This window comes from Loxodonta africana, chromosome 21 (genome assembly GCF_030014295.1).
Source record: "Loxodonta africana isolate mLoxAfr1 chromosome 21, mLoxAfr1.hap2, whole genome shotgun sequence".
Classification (NCBI taxonomy): Eukaryota; Metazoa; Chordata; class Mammalia; order Proboscidea; family Elephantidae; genus Loxodonta; species Loxodonta africana.
Genome location: NC_087362.1, coordinates 75,161,010 through 75,175,877, shown reverse-complemented (window position 1 = coordinate 75,175,877; position 14,868 = coordinate 75,161,010). Strand labels below are relative to the sequence as shown.

Genomic DNA, 14,868 nt, shown 5'->3' with positions numbered 1-14,868 from the left:
TTTGACACATTGTTTTAATTGTCGCCAACACAGAGACTTCTTTCCTTGAAATTCATAAAACGTAGTGCTTTTGCTACGTACTTGTACCACTTATGTGTTACCTTCAGGAACTCCCCCTTCTTGACTTTCGTGCTACCTCCCAGATACACTCTCAGTGCTTTGAAGGTGGGAACTGTGTTTCGGAGTTCTTTACATTCCCAAAGGCTCCCACAGTACTTGAAATTAGAAGACACTCATTACGTCTGAAGCTGTGATGATGGCTCTGTAAAACGTGTCAGACCAGAATCGACAGCAAGGAAAACACTCCAGATGCTCACCTTCATCACTTCACAGCGGCTTCTTGTGTTATATGACGAAAGTAGAATAGATGATTGCAATAATTTTGTGCGGTTCACCAAAGTTTTAAGTGATTTATTTCCCTGCTTCAGTTGAAATGCTTTGTACCACACCCGACAAATGAGTAGATTATGATGGTCTAACCCAGAATTTTCTGCCTTTAACAGGATGGAAATTTCTCTGTCAGTAGTACACTTGAAAAGCCTCAAAATATGGTCGTGGTTGGACAATCAGCATTTGCAGACTTTGGTAAGATTCGTTTTCACCTTCCATATTCTCCCTGTCTCTGTGACTTGGTCACATTTCAGAAAATAACTTCATTGTTTTCAGAACTATTAGAGATTTAGAAGATGCATAGTCTAGAGTGATACGTGGCATTCTTTATATATATCCAGAATATGGAACACATAGAATTGGAGGAGTTAATCTGACCTCTTAAAACCTGAATATTAAAAGCCATTTTTAATTTACATTTGAATTCCAAAGAAGAGTAACATGTATTATGAATTTTCCACAAGAGAACATGTGAGTTTTTGTTTTTTTTAAGACTCTCCACAGTAAATCAAGTTTATTTTTGTTAGGAATTTACAAAGCATATATGGCTCTTTCGCCATTGGTAGGGTCACTGTTAAAAGGATTTTTGTCTTAAATGGGAAAGTGGTCTAGTCCACCTCCTAAAAGATGTCCAAAGTTCACCCTTATTCTCCTGTTCCTTCGTTCTGCCAACAAGCACCTCAACCTGTTCTTCAAAATGCAGGTGAGATGTCACCACATCCGGAGGCCTCTTTTTCCTCATTTATAAAATGGGATGAGGGTAAGACCCACCTCACAAGGCTGTTGTGAGTACCATCTGAGTAAAGCAGTGTCAGCTCGTAGGAAGAACACAGGGAACTGTTTGTATAGTTTGAGTCTTTCTACTGGACTCGTCTGGTTTTTTATTGTTGGTGCTCTTTAGTGAGTCGACTACATCAGCTCGTTATTCTAGGTCGTAGCGCTGTATCCCCAGGCAGCAAAGGCAGAGGTCTGATAGGGTTGGTTGCCTGATGGACGTTTCACCACACACTAGTGTGTTGTCCTGAACTTTAGTTTGCTAAGTTGAATATCATTTTAGTTTGAAGTATATTTTTGGTGACTGGTTTACAGTTTTTGATGCAATAGTCAAGTGACAGAATACATGTTCTTTTTTTTTTTTTTTTTAATTTGCTAATTGGATTAATGACCTCAATCAAAACAGCGATTCTTAATCTTTTGGAGATGGCAGACCATTAGCACATCTCTCCCCAGGGGAAGAGTGTAATACATACTATATAGTCCTCTAGCAGCCCCCCAGAGACTCCAGATTTTACAAATTTTAAAGAAAACTGCACTAACCACAAATGTAGACATTAACATGTTGGTATTTTAAAAACCTACAGAATATAGGATATAATCAAATTAAGAAGCAACTGTATCGCCTGTTTCATAGCTTTAGGTAGTTTATCAGTAAACTTTTTTTAATGTGTCAGTAACATTTTATAAATATCCAACAATGCCTTTTTTAAAGTTCATGTATTTTTATTAGGATATTGTCAAAATATAAGACTCCCAATGTGTCAGAATGAACAGATGGTGTTGAATAAAGTTATGAATATTAATATATCTAAAATATGCATTTTCCTGTGAAAAATGTACATATAAGTTTTATTCTGCTCTCCATTCAACATCCCACACCCCTTTTGAACCAAGGCAAGGGAAATAACTGAAAGCCAGGAAAGTCAGCATGATCTCAGAAATTTGTTCCTTGGTGGAAAGAGAAAGCACACAGCTGAATAACTGATAACAGTGAAAGGGGGAAACCTGTACCAAACACGCGTTGAAATAGCTCCCATCTCACATAAACTGTCTAGTAACAGAATATTTTTTTTTTTATGAACTTTTATTAAGCTTCAAGTGAACGTTTCCAAATCCAATCAGTCTGTCACAAATATGTTTACATACATCTCACTCCCTACTCCCTCTTGCTCTCCCCTTCTTGAGTCAGCCCTTTCAGTCTCTCCTCTCGTGACAATTTTGCCGGCTTCTCTCTCTCTCTATCCTCCCATCCCCCCTCCAGACAAGAGTTGCCAACACAATCTCAAGTGTCCACCTGATATAATTAGCTCACTCTTCATCAGCGTCTCTCTCCCACCCACTGTCCAGTCCCTTTCATGTCTGATGAGTTGTCTTCGGGGATGGTTCCTGTCCTCTGCCAACAGAAGGTCTGGGGACCATGGCCTCCGGGATTCCTCTAGTCTTAGTCAGACCATTAAGTTTGGTCTTTTTATGAGAATTTGGGGTCTGCATCCCACTGATCTCCTGCTCCCTCAGGGGTCCTCTAACAGAATATTTTTATAATTATGGTGAGGCTTACAGCTGCTAATATGAAATATATTTTAAAAGATTAAAAAATCTACTCTAAATTTAGGCTATTCTAGTATAGCCAAAGATGCTAAGAGAGGGTGGTTCAAAATCAAACAAATCAGGACTCTTTTACCAAGTAAAGAAAGGAAATAATTATTGAAACTAATGATAATGTTATTGATTTCCTTTGTTCTAAGAAAGAAAAACGTTTCTGGAAATCAACTGACTAAAACTCCATGGAATGCTACACAGCCAATAAAAATGATGGTTATGAAGACTCTGTTAGGAAAAAGAGAAGAACATTAAATTAGATGCATAATACAGTCACTTAAAAAAAAATTTTTTTTAAGACCAGAAATAAATACATCAAAATGGTAGTAATAGTTGTATTAAAGTAGGATAATGAGCTATTTTATTTTCTATTTTTCAAATTTTCTGTCATGTGAATATATTAATAATGAAAAAGCAAATCACAGAAGATAGTAATCTATCATAGCAAGAAAGAAACTGAAGTATGTACTTATCAACCAGTACAGATTTTTTTTAAGTGTTGTTAATGTTTTGTTGCAGTACTTATAAGTTATGTATAATCCAGTCTTTGAATTCTGTTGCCATATACTTTCACAGGGCCTTTAACTCCTACAAAAATGCAAACGATAGTCATCTGTTATGCTTAAAATATTGTGCTGAATACCGGGTGAGAAAGCAGGAATTTTTAAGGTAAAGTCTTTGCCTTTAAAAAATGTACAGTCTGGTTAGGGAGACAAAAGATAAATATGTTAAAAGTAAATACAAGAATAAAGCAACACATAGCTGCAACAAGGAGCCCTGGTGGTGCAGTGGTTAAGAGTTTGGCTCAAATCCACCAGACACTCCTCAGAAACCCTGTGGGGGGCAGTTCTACCCTGTCCTTTAGAGTCCCTGTGAGTCAGAATCGACTCAGTGGCAGCAGGTTTTTTGGTTGTTTTTTTTTTTTTTTTTGGTTTAACAGCAAAAATGTAAGAGAAACCAGAAGGCATCTCGTTGTTACTTATGAAACTAATGCCACAGACAAGTGTGTCCTAAGTGTTGTAGCAGTACAGACCACCAGAAAGCCTCATGGAAGAGGTAGGATTTTGCTCAGGGCTTTGAAGCTATTCTAAAGTTTGGGTAAAAATACGTGGAGGTATGAAAACCTGGAGTTGAGAAGTCCAGTTCTGGCTAAAAATCTGTGTCTTCAGAGCTCACCACAGGCAATTGCACAGGTTCTACCTGGAAAGTTCAAGGGAAAGAGCTGCACTTCTAACCAGACTTGGTGCACAGCCAGTCAAGGACTCAGCCCCCAAATGATGTTGAGAAGTGACATCTGTCACAGTAGCTCACTGTTCAAAATGGACAGTGGGCACACCAAAAAAGTAGTAATTTTTCTACTCTGTCTGTTGGGGTCCCAGGAAAAGTCAGGATAGACTGTGCAAAGGGGCACTCTGCACACAGCCTGCCATCTTTCCCTGTGACCCACAAATGAACCTTCTCCCTGGAGCCAGATGTGTCAGCCTGGCTTCTTAGTCAGAATGGAGTGCGGGCTGACTCTTTTCTCCAGGACATCCTATAACAGCTGGTGGCCTGTCACACATCCATCCTCATACCCTGAGCTCACCAACTTCCCAGGAACTGCTTAGCTAAATGTGTGCATTATATAGCATCTGGCCAACCTCATTTCTGTATCCGTTCCGGGAGGGCAGAGAACAGGGTCCCTCTTCTGCAGCACAGGAGGGGTGCCTGCAGACCATACCCTTGGTGGCTGCTGTGGGAAGTGACCCACTGGCCATGGGTGGCTGACACCCACTATTGAAGCTGATCCTGCTCTGTCTCGTCTCCATATGAGTAAACTGTTCTTCTACTCAGTGCCCGTGTGTGAGTCCTGTCTTTTTTGGTGATCTCAGACCTTGACTTCACATCTGGCACGGTTAGTGACTAGTGAATAAACTGCTTTGGTTTGAATAGAGAGCATCTATAAAAATGTAGAAATATGTCATAAAGCAAGCCTTAGGAGAATCCAGAACACGGAAATATTACAAACCATCTTCTCTGACCATAACGCCATAAAAGTAGAAATCAATAACAGGAAAAGCAGGGAAAAGAAATCAAACACTTGGAAACTGAACAATACCCTGCTCCAAAAAGACTGGATTATAGAAGACATTAAGGTTGGAATAAAGAAATCCAGAGAATCCAATGAGAATGAAAACACTTCCTATCAGAACCTGTGGGACACAGCAAAAGCGGTGCTCAGAGGCCAATTTATGTCAATAAATGCACACATCCAAAAAGAAGAAAGGGCCAAAATCAAAGAACTATCCCTACAACTTGAACAAATAGGAAGAGAGCAACAAAAGAAACCCACAGGCACCAGAAGAAAACAAATAGTAAAAATTAGAGCTGAACTAAATGAAATAGAAAACAGAAGGACAATTGAAAGAATTAGCAAGACCAAAAGCTGGTTTTTTTGAAAAAATCAACAAAATTGATAAGCCACTGGCCAAACTGACAAAAGAAAACAGGAGAGGAAGCAAATAACCCAAATAAGAAATGAGATGGGTGATATTACAACAGGCCCAACTGAAATTAAAAGAATCATATCAGATTACTATGAAAACTTGTACTCTAACAAATTTGAAAAACTAGAAGAAATGGATGAATTCCTAGAAACATACTACCTACCTAAACTAACACAAACAGAGGTAGAACAACTAAATAGACCCATAACAAAAGAAGAGATTGAAAAGGTAATGAACAAACTCCCAACAAAAAAGAGCCCTGGTCTGGACGGCTTCACTGCAGAGTTCTACCAAACTTTCAGAGAAGAGTTAACACCACTACTACTAAAGGCATTTCAGAGCATAGAAAAGGACGGAATACTACCAAACTCATTCTATGAAGCCACTGTATCCCTGATACCAAAAGCAGGTAAAGACACCACAAGAAAAGAAAATTATAGACCTATATCCCTCATGAATGTAGATGCAAAAATCCTCAACAAAATTCTAACCAATAGAATTCAACAACATATCAAAAAAATAATTCACCATGACCAAGTGGGATTCATACCAGGTATGCAGCGATGGTTCTGCATGAGAAAAACAATTCATGTAATCCACCACATAAATAAAAGGTAAGAATCACATGATTTTATCAATTGATGCAGAAAAGGCATTTGACAAAGTCCAACACCCATTCCTGATAAAAACTCTCAGCAAAATAGGAATAGAAGGAAAATTCCTCAGCATAATAAAGGGCGTTTATACAAAGTCAACAGCCAACATCGCCCTAAATGGAGAGAGACTGAAAGCATTCCCATTGAGATGGGGCAACAGACAAGGATGTCTTTTATCACCACTTTTATTCAACGTTGTGTTGGAGGTCCTAGCGAGAGCAATTAGGCTAGATAAAGAAATAAAAGGGCATCCAGATTGGCAAGGAAAAAGTAAAAGTATCTCTATTTGCAGATGACATGATCTTATACACAGAAAACCCTAAGGAATCCTCCAGAAAACTACTGAAACTAATAGAAGAGTTCAGCAGAGTATTGGGATACAAGATAAACATACAAAAATCAATTGGATTCCTCTACACCAACAAGAAGAACATCGAAGAGGAAATCACCAAATCAATGCCATTTACAGTAGCCCCCAAGAAGATAAAATACTTAGGAATAAATCTTACCAGAGATGTAAAAGACTTATACAAAGAAAACTACAGTACACTTCTGCAAGAAACCAAAAGAGACTTACATAAGTGGAAAAACGTACCTTGCTCGTGGATAGGAAGACTTAACATTATAAAAATGTCTATTCTACCAAAACCGATCTATACATTTAATGCAATTCCGATCCAAATCCCAATGACATTCTTTAATGAGATGGAGAAACAAATCACCAACTTCATATGGAAGGGAAAGAGGGCCTGGATAAATAAGGCATTACTGAAAAAGAAGAACAAAGTGGGAGGCCTTACTTTACCTGATTTCAGAACCTATTATACCGCCACAGTAGTCAAAACAGCCTGGTACTGACTAGTACAACAGATACATGGACCAGTGGAGCAGAATTGAGAATCCATACATAAATCCATCCACATATGAGCACTTGATATTTGATGAAGGCCCCAAGAGAGTTAAATGGGGAAAAGACAGTCTTTTTAACAAATGGTCCTGGCATAACTGGATATCCATCTGCAAAAAACATGAAACAAGACCCATACCTCACTCCATACACAAAAACGAGCTCAAAATGGATCAAAGACCTAAATAGAAAATCTAAAACTGTAAAGATCATGGGATAAAAAATAGGGACAACATTAGGAGCCCTAGTACATGGCATAAACAGTATACAAAACATTATTAAGAATGCAGAAGAAAAACTGGATAACTGGGAGCTCCTAAAAATCAAACACCTATGCTCATCCAAAGACTTCAGCAAAAGAGTAAAAAGATTACCTACAGACTGGGAAAAAGTTTTTAGCTATGACATTTCCGATCACCATCTGATCTCTAAAATCTACATGATACTGCAAAAACTCAACAACAAAGAGACAAATAATCCTATAAAAAAAATGGGCAAAAGATATGAATAGGCACTTGACTAAAGACATTCAGGTAGCTAACAGATACATGAGGAGATGTTCACAATCATTAGCCGTTAGGGAAATGCAGATCAAAACTACAATGAGATTTCATCTCCAAGATGGCTGGCATTAATCCAAAAAACACAAAATAATAAATGTCGGAGACTCTGTGGAGAGATTGGAACACTTACACACTGCGGGTGCGAATGTAAAATGGTACAACCACTTTAGAAATAGATTTGGTGCTTCCTTAAAAAGCTAGAAATAGAACTACCGTACGATCCAGCAATCCCCTCCTTGGAATATATCCTAGAGAAATAAGAGCCTTTACACAAACAGATATATGCACACCCATGTTTATTGCAGGACTGGTTAGAACAGCAAAAAGATGTCAGCAACCAAGGTGCCCATCAACGGATGAATGGATAAATAAATTATGGTATATTCACACAATGGAATACTACCCACCGATAAAGAACAGTGAGGAATCTGTGAAACATTTCATAACGTGGAGGAACCTGGAAGGCATTATGCTGAGTGAAATTAGTCAGTTGCAAAAGGACAAATATTGTATAAGACCACTATTATAAAAACTTGAGATATAGTTTAAACTGAGAAGAAAACATTCTTTTGTGGTTACGAGAGGAGGGAGGGTGGGAGAGAGGCATTCACTAATTAGATAGTAGATAAGAACTACTTTAGGTGAAGGGAAAGACAACACACAGTACAGGGGAGGTCAGCACAATGGGACTAAACCAAAAGCAAAGAAGTTTCCTGAATAAACTGAATGCTTCAAAGGCCAGCATAGCAGGGGCAGGAGTTTGGGGACCATGGTTTCAGGGGACATCTAAGTCAGTTGGCATAATAAAATCTGTTAAGAAAACATTCTGCATCCGACTTTGAAGAGTGGCATCTGGGGTCTTAAATGCTAGCAAGCAGCCATCTAAGATGCATCCATTGGTCTCAACCCACCTGGATCAAAGGAGAATGAAGAACACCAAGGACACAAGGTGATTACGAGCCCAAGAGACAGAAAGGGGCACATGAACCAGTGACTACATCATCCTCAGACCAGAAGAACTAGATGGTGTCCGGCTACAGCTGATGACTGCCCTGACAGGGAACACAACAGAGAACCCCTGAGGGATCAGGAGAGCATTGGGTTGTAGACCCCAGATTTTCATAAAAAGACCAGACTTAATGGTCTGACTGAGACTGCAAGGACCCCGGTGGTCATGGCCCCCAGACCTTCCGTTGGCCCAGGACAGGAACCATTCCTGAAGCTAACTCTTCAGACATGGATTGGACTGGACAATGGGTTGGAGAGGGATGCTGGTGAGGAGTGAGCTTCTTGGATCAGGTGGACACTTGAGACTATGTTGACATCTCCTGCCTGGAGGCGAGATGAAAGGGTAGAGGAGGTTAGTAGCTGGTAAACTAAACACAAAAAGAGAGAGTGGAGGGAGAGAGCCAGCTGTCTCATTAGGGGGAGAGTAATTGGGAGTATGTAGCAAGGTGTATATAAGTTTTTATGTGAGAAACTGACTTGATTTGTAAACTTTCACTTAAAGCACAATAAAAATAATAAAATAAATGTAAAAATATATGCACATGGACTGTGAATGCATTTGATTACTGTGTGAATAAGAGATGAACAAATGTTGATTTTATTCTGTATAACTAGTGGTAAGTAGTAGAACAATTTCGAACTGCTCTTTTTAATGCCTTCTTTTGTTAACTTCAGAAAGTAAAGTGAATAAAATCTGGTCTGGTGGGATGTGCAGATGGAAATAGTCTTGGTTGTAGAATGTTAAAATCTCTGAGGTGCCTGTGATTTATATATATATATTTCAAAAAAGAGGCTGATTTAAACAGTATATTGCTGTAGGCTTTATTTTTTAGAGCATTTTTAGGTTTACAGAAAAATTATGCAGAAAGCACAGAGTCGTTCTCATTTATACCCCAGCTCCCCACCCCTGCACACAGTATCCCCTGTTATTCACATCTTACATTTGTGGGGTACATTTGTTACAACTGATGAACTAAAGTCTACAGTTTACGTTAGGGTTCAGTCTTTCCGTTGTACACTTCTATGGGTTTTGACTAACATATAGTATCACGTATCCACTATTGTGGCGTACAGAATCATTTCACTGCCCCTAAAACCCCTAGCACTCCACCTGTTCATCACCCCCCGCCCAGACCTGTGGCAACCACTAATCTTTTTACTATCTCAATAGTTTTGCCTTTTCCGGAATGTCACATAGTTGGAGTCATACAGTGCGTAGCCTTTTCAAATTGACTTCTTTCACTTAGAAATATACATTTAACTTCCTCCCTGCCTTTCCGAGGCTTGTCAGCTCATTTCTTTTTTATTGCTGAATAATAATCCATTGTATGGATGTACTATGATTTATCCATTCACCTCTTTGAGGATATGTTGGCTGCTTCCTATTTTTGGCCATTGTGCAGAAAGCTGCTAAGAACATTCACATGCAGGGTTTTTGGTGGACATAAGTTTTCACCTCATTTGGGTAAATAGCTACTTGTGCAGTTGCTGGAGCATATGATGAGGGGATGCTTAGCTTTGTAAAAAAACTACCAAACTGTCTTCCAAAGTCGCTGTACTGTTTTGCATTCCCAGTGGTAATGAACGAGTGTTTCTGTGGCTCCACACCCTGGCCAGCATTTGGTGGTGTCAGTGTTTTGGACCTTAGCCATTCTAATAGCATATAGGGGTATCTCATTGTTGTTTTAGTCTGCAATTCCCTAATGACATATGATGTTGAACATCTTTTCATATGGTTATTTGCCATCCGTATACCTTTTTTTTGGTGAAGTGTCTGTACATTTTGCCCATTTTTAGTGGGGTTGTTAATTTTCTTATTGTTGAGTTTTAAAAGTTCTTTGTATATTTTTTAACACAAATCTTGGTCGCTTATGTGTTTTGCAAATATTTTCTCCCAGTCTGTGGCTTGTCTTTTCATTCTCTTAACAGTGCCCTTTGCACAGCAGAAGTTTTTTACTTTACTGAAATCTAACTTCTAAATTTTTCTTCTATAGGTCATGCTTTTGGTTTTATATGTAAAATGTGATAGCCAAACCAAGGTCGCCTAGATTTCTCCCTACGTTATCTTCTAGAAGTGGTATAGTTTTGCATTTAACATTTAGGGCAATGATCCGTTTTAGTTAATTTTGTGAAAGGTGACAGTTCTGTGCCTAAATTGATTTTTTTGCAAGTGGATGTCTAGTCGTTTCAGCACCATTTGTTGAAAGGCCAATCCTTTCTCCATCGGATTGCATTTTCTCCTTTGTCAAGAATCACTTAACTATATTTGCGTGGGTCTCTTTCTGGGCTCTCTGGTCTGTTCTACTGATCAGTTTGTCTATTCTTTCACCAATACCACACTGTAGCTTTATATTCAGCCTTGAAGTCAGGTAATGTCACTCCTCCAACTTCGTTTTTCATCAATACTGTGTTGACTATTCTGGGTCTTTTTCCTTTCCATATAAACTTTAGAGTCAGTTTATTGATATCCACAAGGTCATTTACTAGGATTTTGACTGGGACTGTGTTGATAAAGTTGGGAAGAATTTACATCTTAATAATACTGAGTCTTCTGTCCATAAACATAGACTATCCATTTATATAGATCTTTGATTCTTTCAGCAGAACTCTATAGTTTTTTTTTCATATAGCTCTTGTACATAGTTTGTTAGATTTATTCCTGTGTATTTCTTTTTCTTTTTTTATGTGTTAATGTAAACGGTGGTGTGTTTTTAATTTCAAAATCCAATTATTCATTGCTGATTTGTAGGAAAGCAATTGATTTTCGTATACTAACCTTCTGTCCTGTTACTTTGTTATAATCATTTATTAGTTCCAGGGGTTTTTTTGTCAGTCTTTGAGATTTTCTGTTTTGGCAGTCTTACCATCTGTGAACAAAGACAGCTTTATTCCTTTCTTTCAAATCTGGTAAACTTTTATTTTCTTTTCTTTACCCATTGCATTTGCTAAGACTTCCAGTACTGTGTGGAATAGGAGCGGTGAGAGAGGACATCCTTGTTTTGCTCCTGACCTCTGGGAGAAAGCGTTTAGCTTCTCACCATGAAGTACATAATGTTAGCTCTAGGTGTTCCGTAGGTGTTCCTTAGCAAGTTGAGGAGGTTCCCCTCTGTTCCTAGTTTTTGAAGAGTTTTTATCATGAAAGGATGTTGAATTTTATCAAATGCTTTTCCTGTATCTATGGACATGATCATATGATTGTTTTCTTTAGCCTTTTGGTGTGATGAGTTACATTAATTGATTTTTGAATGTTGAACCAGCCTTGCGTACCTGCAATAAATCCCACGTGGTCATAATGTATAATTCTTTTTATTAAGCAGAGTCTAAAATACTGGATTTTCTGTGACTGGAAACCAGTCAGGAGACAGGTGAGAGCATGAGGTGTAGAGAGCCTGAGCTGCACCAATAAATGGAGGGACAACTTTGCAAAGAAAGGATCGGTAAACTTGGTGATTGCTGGACACTAAAACCCAATGCCTTCGAGTCGATTCCAACTCATAACGACCCTATAGGACAGAGTAGAACTGCCCCATAGAGTTTCCAAGGAGCACCTGGAAGGTTCGAACTGCTGACCTTTTGGTTAGCAGCTGTAGCACTTAACTGCTACGCCACCAGGGTTTCTAAGGAGGGTTAAAAAAAATGATTCCAAATGACTGGAAGAATGATGCTACCATTCATATAGATAGGTAAATCAAGAGAGAAAGCTGGTTTGGATATTAAGATACCTTTGACTCTTCACATTAATTTTGCTGGTAAGACACCTGATTGGGAACATTTGACAAACCTAAGTTCAGTGATAAAGCGAAAGCATATTTGAGATTCCTCCACAGAGAGCGAAGAGGTCAAGTCCTAGGTGAACCCTCCAAGGAGGAGAGTGTAAATAGAGAGAAACGACAGACAGATGAGGGGTAGAAAAGGACCCCTAAAAGTTGTCAGAACTGTCAGTGGATATTAAAATGTGACACAAGAGAAAGACCAAGAAAAGGCCTTTAGATTTGAGTTTGCCAGGGGATTGGTGCTCCAAAAAGTACCTGTTACGGAATTCTTATAGCAGTCCTTGAACTATGGAAATCACTCAGTAAATAATGGCCCCTACTAGCTAATGTCAGATGGGGCTCTGGGCCCTAGCCTCATGCCCTGCAACCCATGAATGCCTCCAGTAGTTAAGCAGTCATCAAGAATGATGCTACAGTTCAGATAGGTAAATCACGAGAGAAAGCTGGTCTGGATATGAAGATATCTTAGAATGCGTATCTTCTAGAAAACATGTTTTCTGTCTTGCCCCACTTTATCACCCTTTTAAACTGTACGTTGGAGCTGAGTCTGTTTCTAGGTAAGCTCAGAATATCAAATTCTAGAATTTGTACAAGTAGGGGAGGTATCTCTTTATTAAATTACATAGGACAAAAAAAGTGAATAAAAATAAGGTACATCTTTTCTATCAAAAAAAAAAATTACATAGGGCCAGACTTAGAGAAAACATGTATTAATTTTGTGTGTAATAGCAGATGTAGTGGAAATCAATAAAAATCTACAAAACTGAAGGGAAAACAAATCTTACAGGATGTCAACATTTTCTATAGATTGAATCATATTTTAAGCCTTGTGATACCTTACGTGTATACCCAGTCACTGGGTATACCCAGTCTGAGGCTGACTCTTGTGTATCAGATCATAACAAGGATTACCTTAACATAGGCAAGTGACAGAATAGTACCCAGCCTGGTGGAGAAGCCTGGAAATTGTCAGTCAGGTCTCCTAGATAATCCTACAATAAATAAAGGAGCTAATAAAAAAGGGAAAGATTGTCATCCGTGAAAGTTATCAACCTATTGGAAAATACTGAGCAGCTTACAGATGGTGTCATTGATGACTGAGGCCAAATCTTATTCGGTCGAGTATTCCCAGTGCTTAGCATAGTAGATAATCAATGATGTTTATTACAGTGAAAGAGAAAGGAAGAGAAACCCCACAATGAAGTTATTTTATGAAACCTTTATGATGCTTGATAAAAATTTGGATATTAATTCCAAATTAACCGTGGTAGAACTGAAATGCTCAGTTTGAAATATCATTCACAGCAGTTATACTTTGTTTTACAATTAGGTGTATTCGACAATGATCTGACAAATTACAGTGGTTTCTTGTTAGTGGCTAATCTGTAAATAAATCAGTTGAGCCCTGTATGTAAATTTAAATTTTACATTTAGCCTCTGTGCTAATTGGTAACCGTCTTTGTTATTAGTGCTGCTATAACAAAAATACCAGAAGTGGGTGGCTTTAACAAACAGATTTATGTTCTCACAGTTGAGTAGGCTAGAAGTGTGAATCCAGGGCGCCAGCTCTAGGGGAAGGCTTTCTCTCTCTCTCTGTCGCCTCTGGGGGAAGGTCCTTGTTTCTTTTCAGCTTCTATTCCTAGGTTCCTTGACGATCGTGTGGTTTGTATGTTCCCCATTTCTGCTTTTTTGCTTTCTTCCTTCGTTTCCTCTTTTATATCTCAAAAGAGATTGGTTTAAGACATACCCTACTAACACTGCCTCGTTAACATAACAAAACTCATTCTCAAATGGGATTCTATAAACCAGAAAAAACCGTTGCCATCTAGTCGATTCCGACTCATAGTAACCCTAAAGGACAGAGTAGAACTTCATAGGGTTTCTAAGGAGCATCTGGTGGATTCAAACTGCCAACCTTTTGGTTAGCAGCCTTAGGTCTTAACCACTATCCCACCAGGGTTTCCAACCACAGATATAGGGGTTAGAATTTACTACACATATTTTGGGGGTCACAGTTCTATCCGTAACAGTAGCTAAATGTTAATATTCTCCCACAGAAGAATTTTGAAAATCAAAAGCTGTCGAATAAGTCATGGTTATATTATGAAAGAGTCTGTATAGGGGAAGTCATAAGCGTTATGCTTTCTTGCTTGCATTTATTATGTGAGTGATTGCAGGTTGCTTTTTATTCCAAAGCCTTAAACTGATGGTGAACTTTTTTTTCTTACAGTTGAAAATCTGCTTCTCTTTTGTTAAGTGGCCTTATTAGTTTTTCATTAAAAGGGGACATTGAATTCTACCTCAGAATCATGAAACACAGAAATGTTTGAGATTTCAGATATTGGTGTTCTCTCTTCAGTGTACTGGTGTATCACCTTCACCCCAGTCAGAAGTTATCCGGTAAATACAAATGCCCAGGACTCTAGTATGTGGGATATGGACAGGTTTGATAAAAGTACTAGGTTCATGTCACTTGAAGCATAGTATTTGAAGTTTCCTTTAAATGCATTTTATGCTACAGACATACAGAGGGAACACAGGTGAAGGTTTTAAAGCAAAAATGAGCTTGATATCTATTCAGTGAATGCAAAGAAGGCTGGTGCTCGACCAGGTCGTGCGGGCTTCGGACCAAGGTAAGGGGTTTGGGTTTTGTTCTGAATGTAATTGGAAGTTATTTAAGGTTCCAAGCAGGAGAGTGATATGATCTGC

The 14,868-nt window shown here is 38.6% G+C and overlaps 1 protein-coding gene across 1 annotated transcript in view; it reads left to right on the top strand.

Annotated features, from left to right (window-relative positions):
- ITFG1 (integrin alpha FG-GAP repeat containing 1) overlaps nt 1-14,868 on the top strand; it is a 242,533-nt gene that overhangs the window by 84,611 nt on the left and 143,054 nt on the right. Inside the window, exon 8 of the mRNA XM_064274126.1 lies at nt 504-585. Within this exon, the coding sequence (XP_064130196.1) occupies nt 504-585 (82 nt within the window). The remainder of the gene's footprint in view (nt 1-503; nt 586-14,868) is intronic.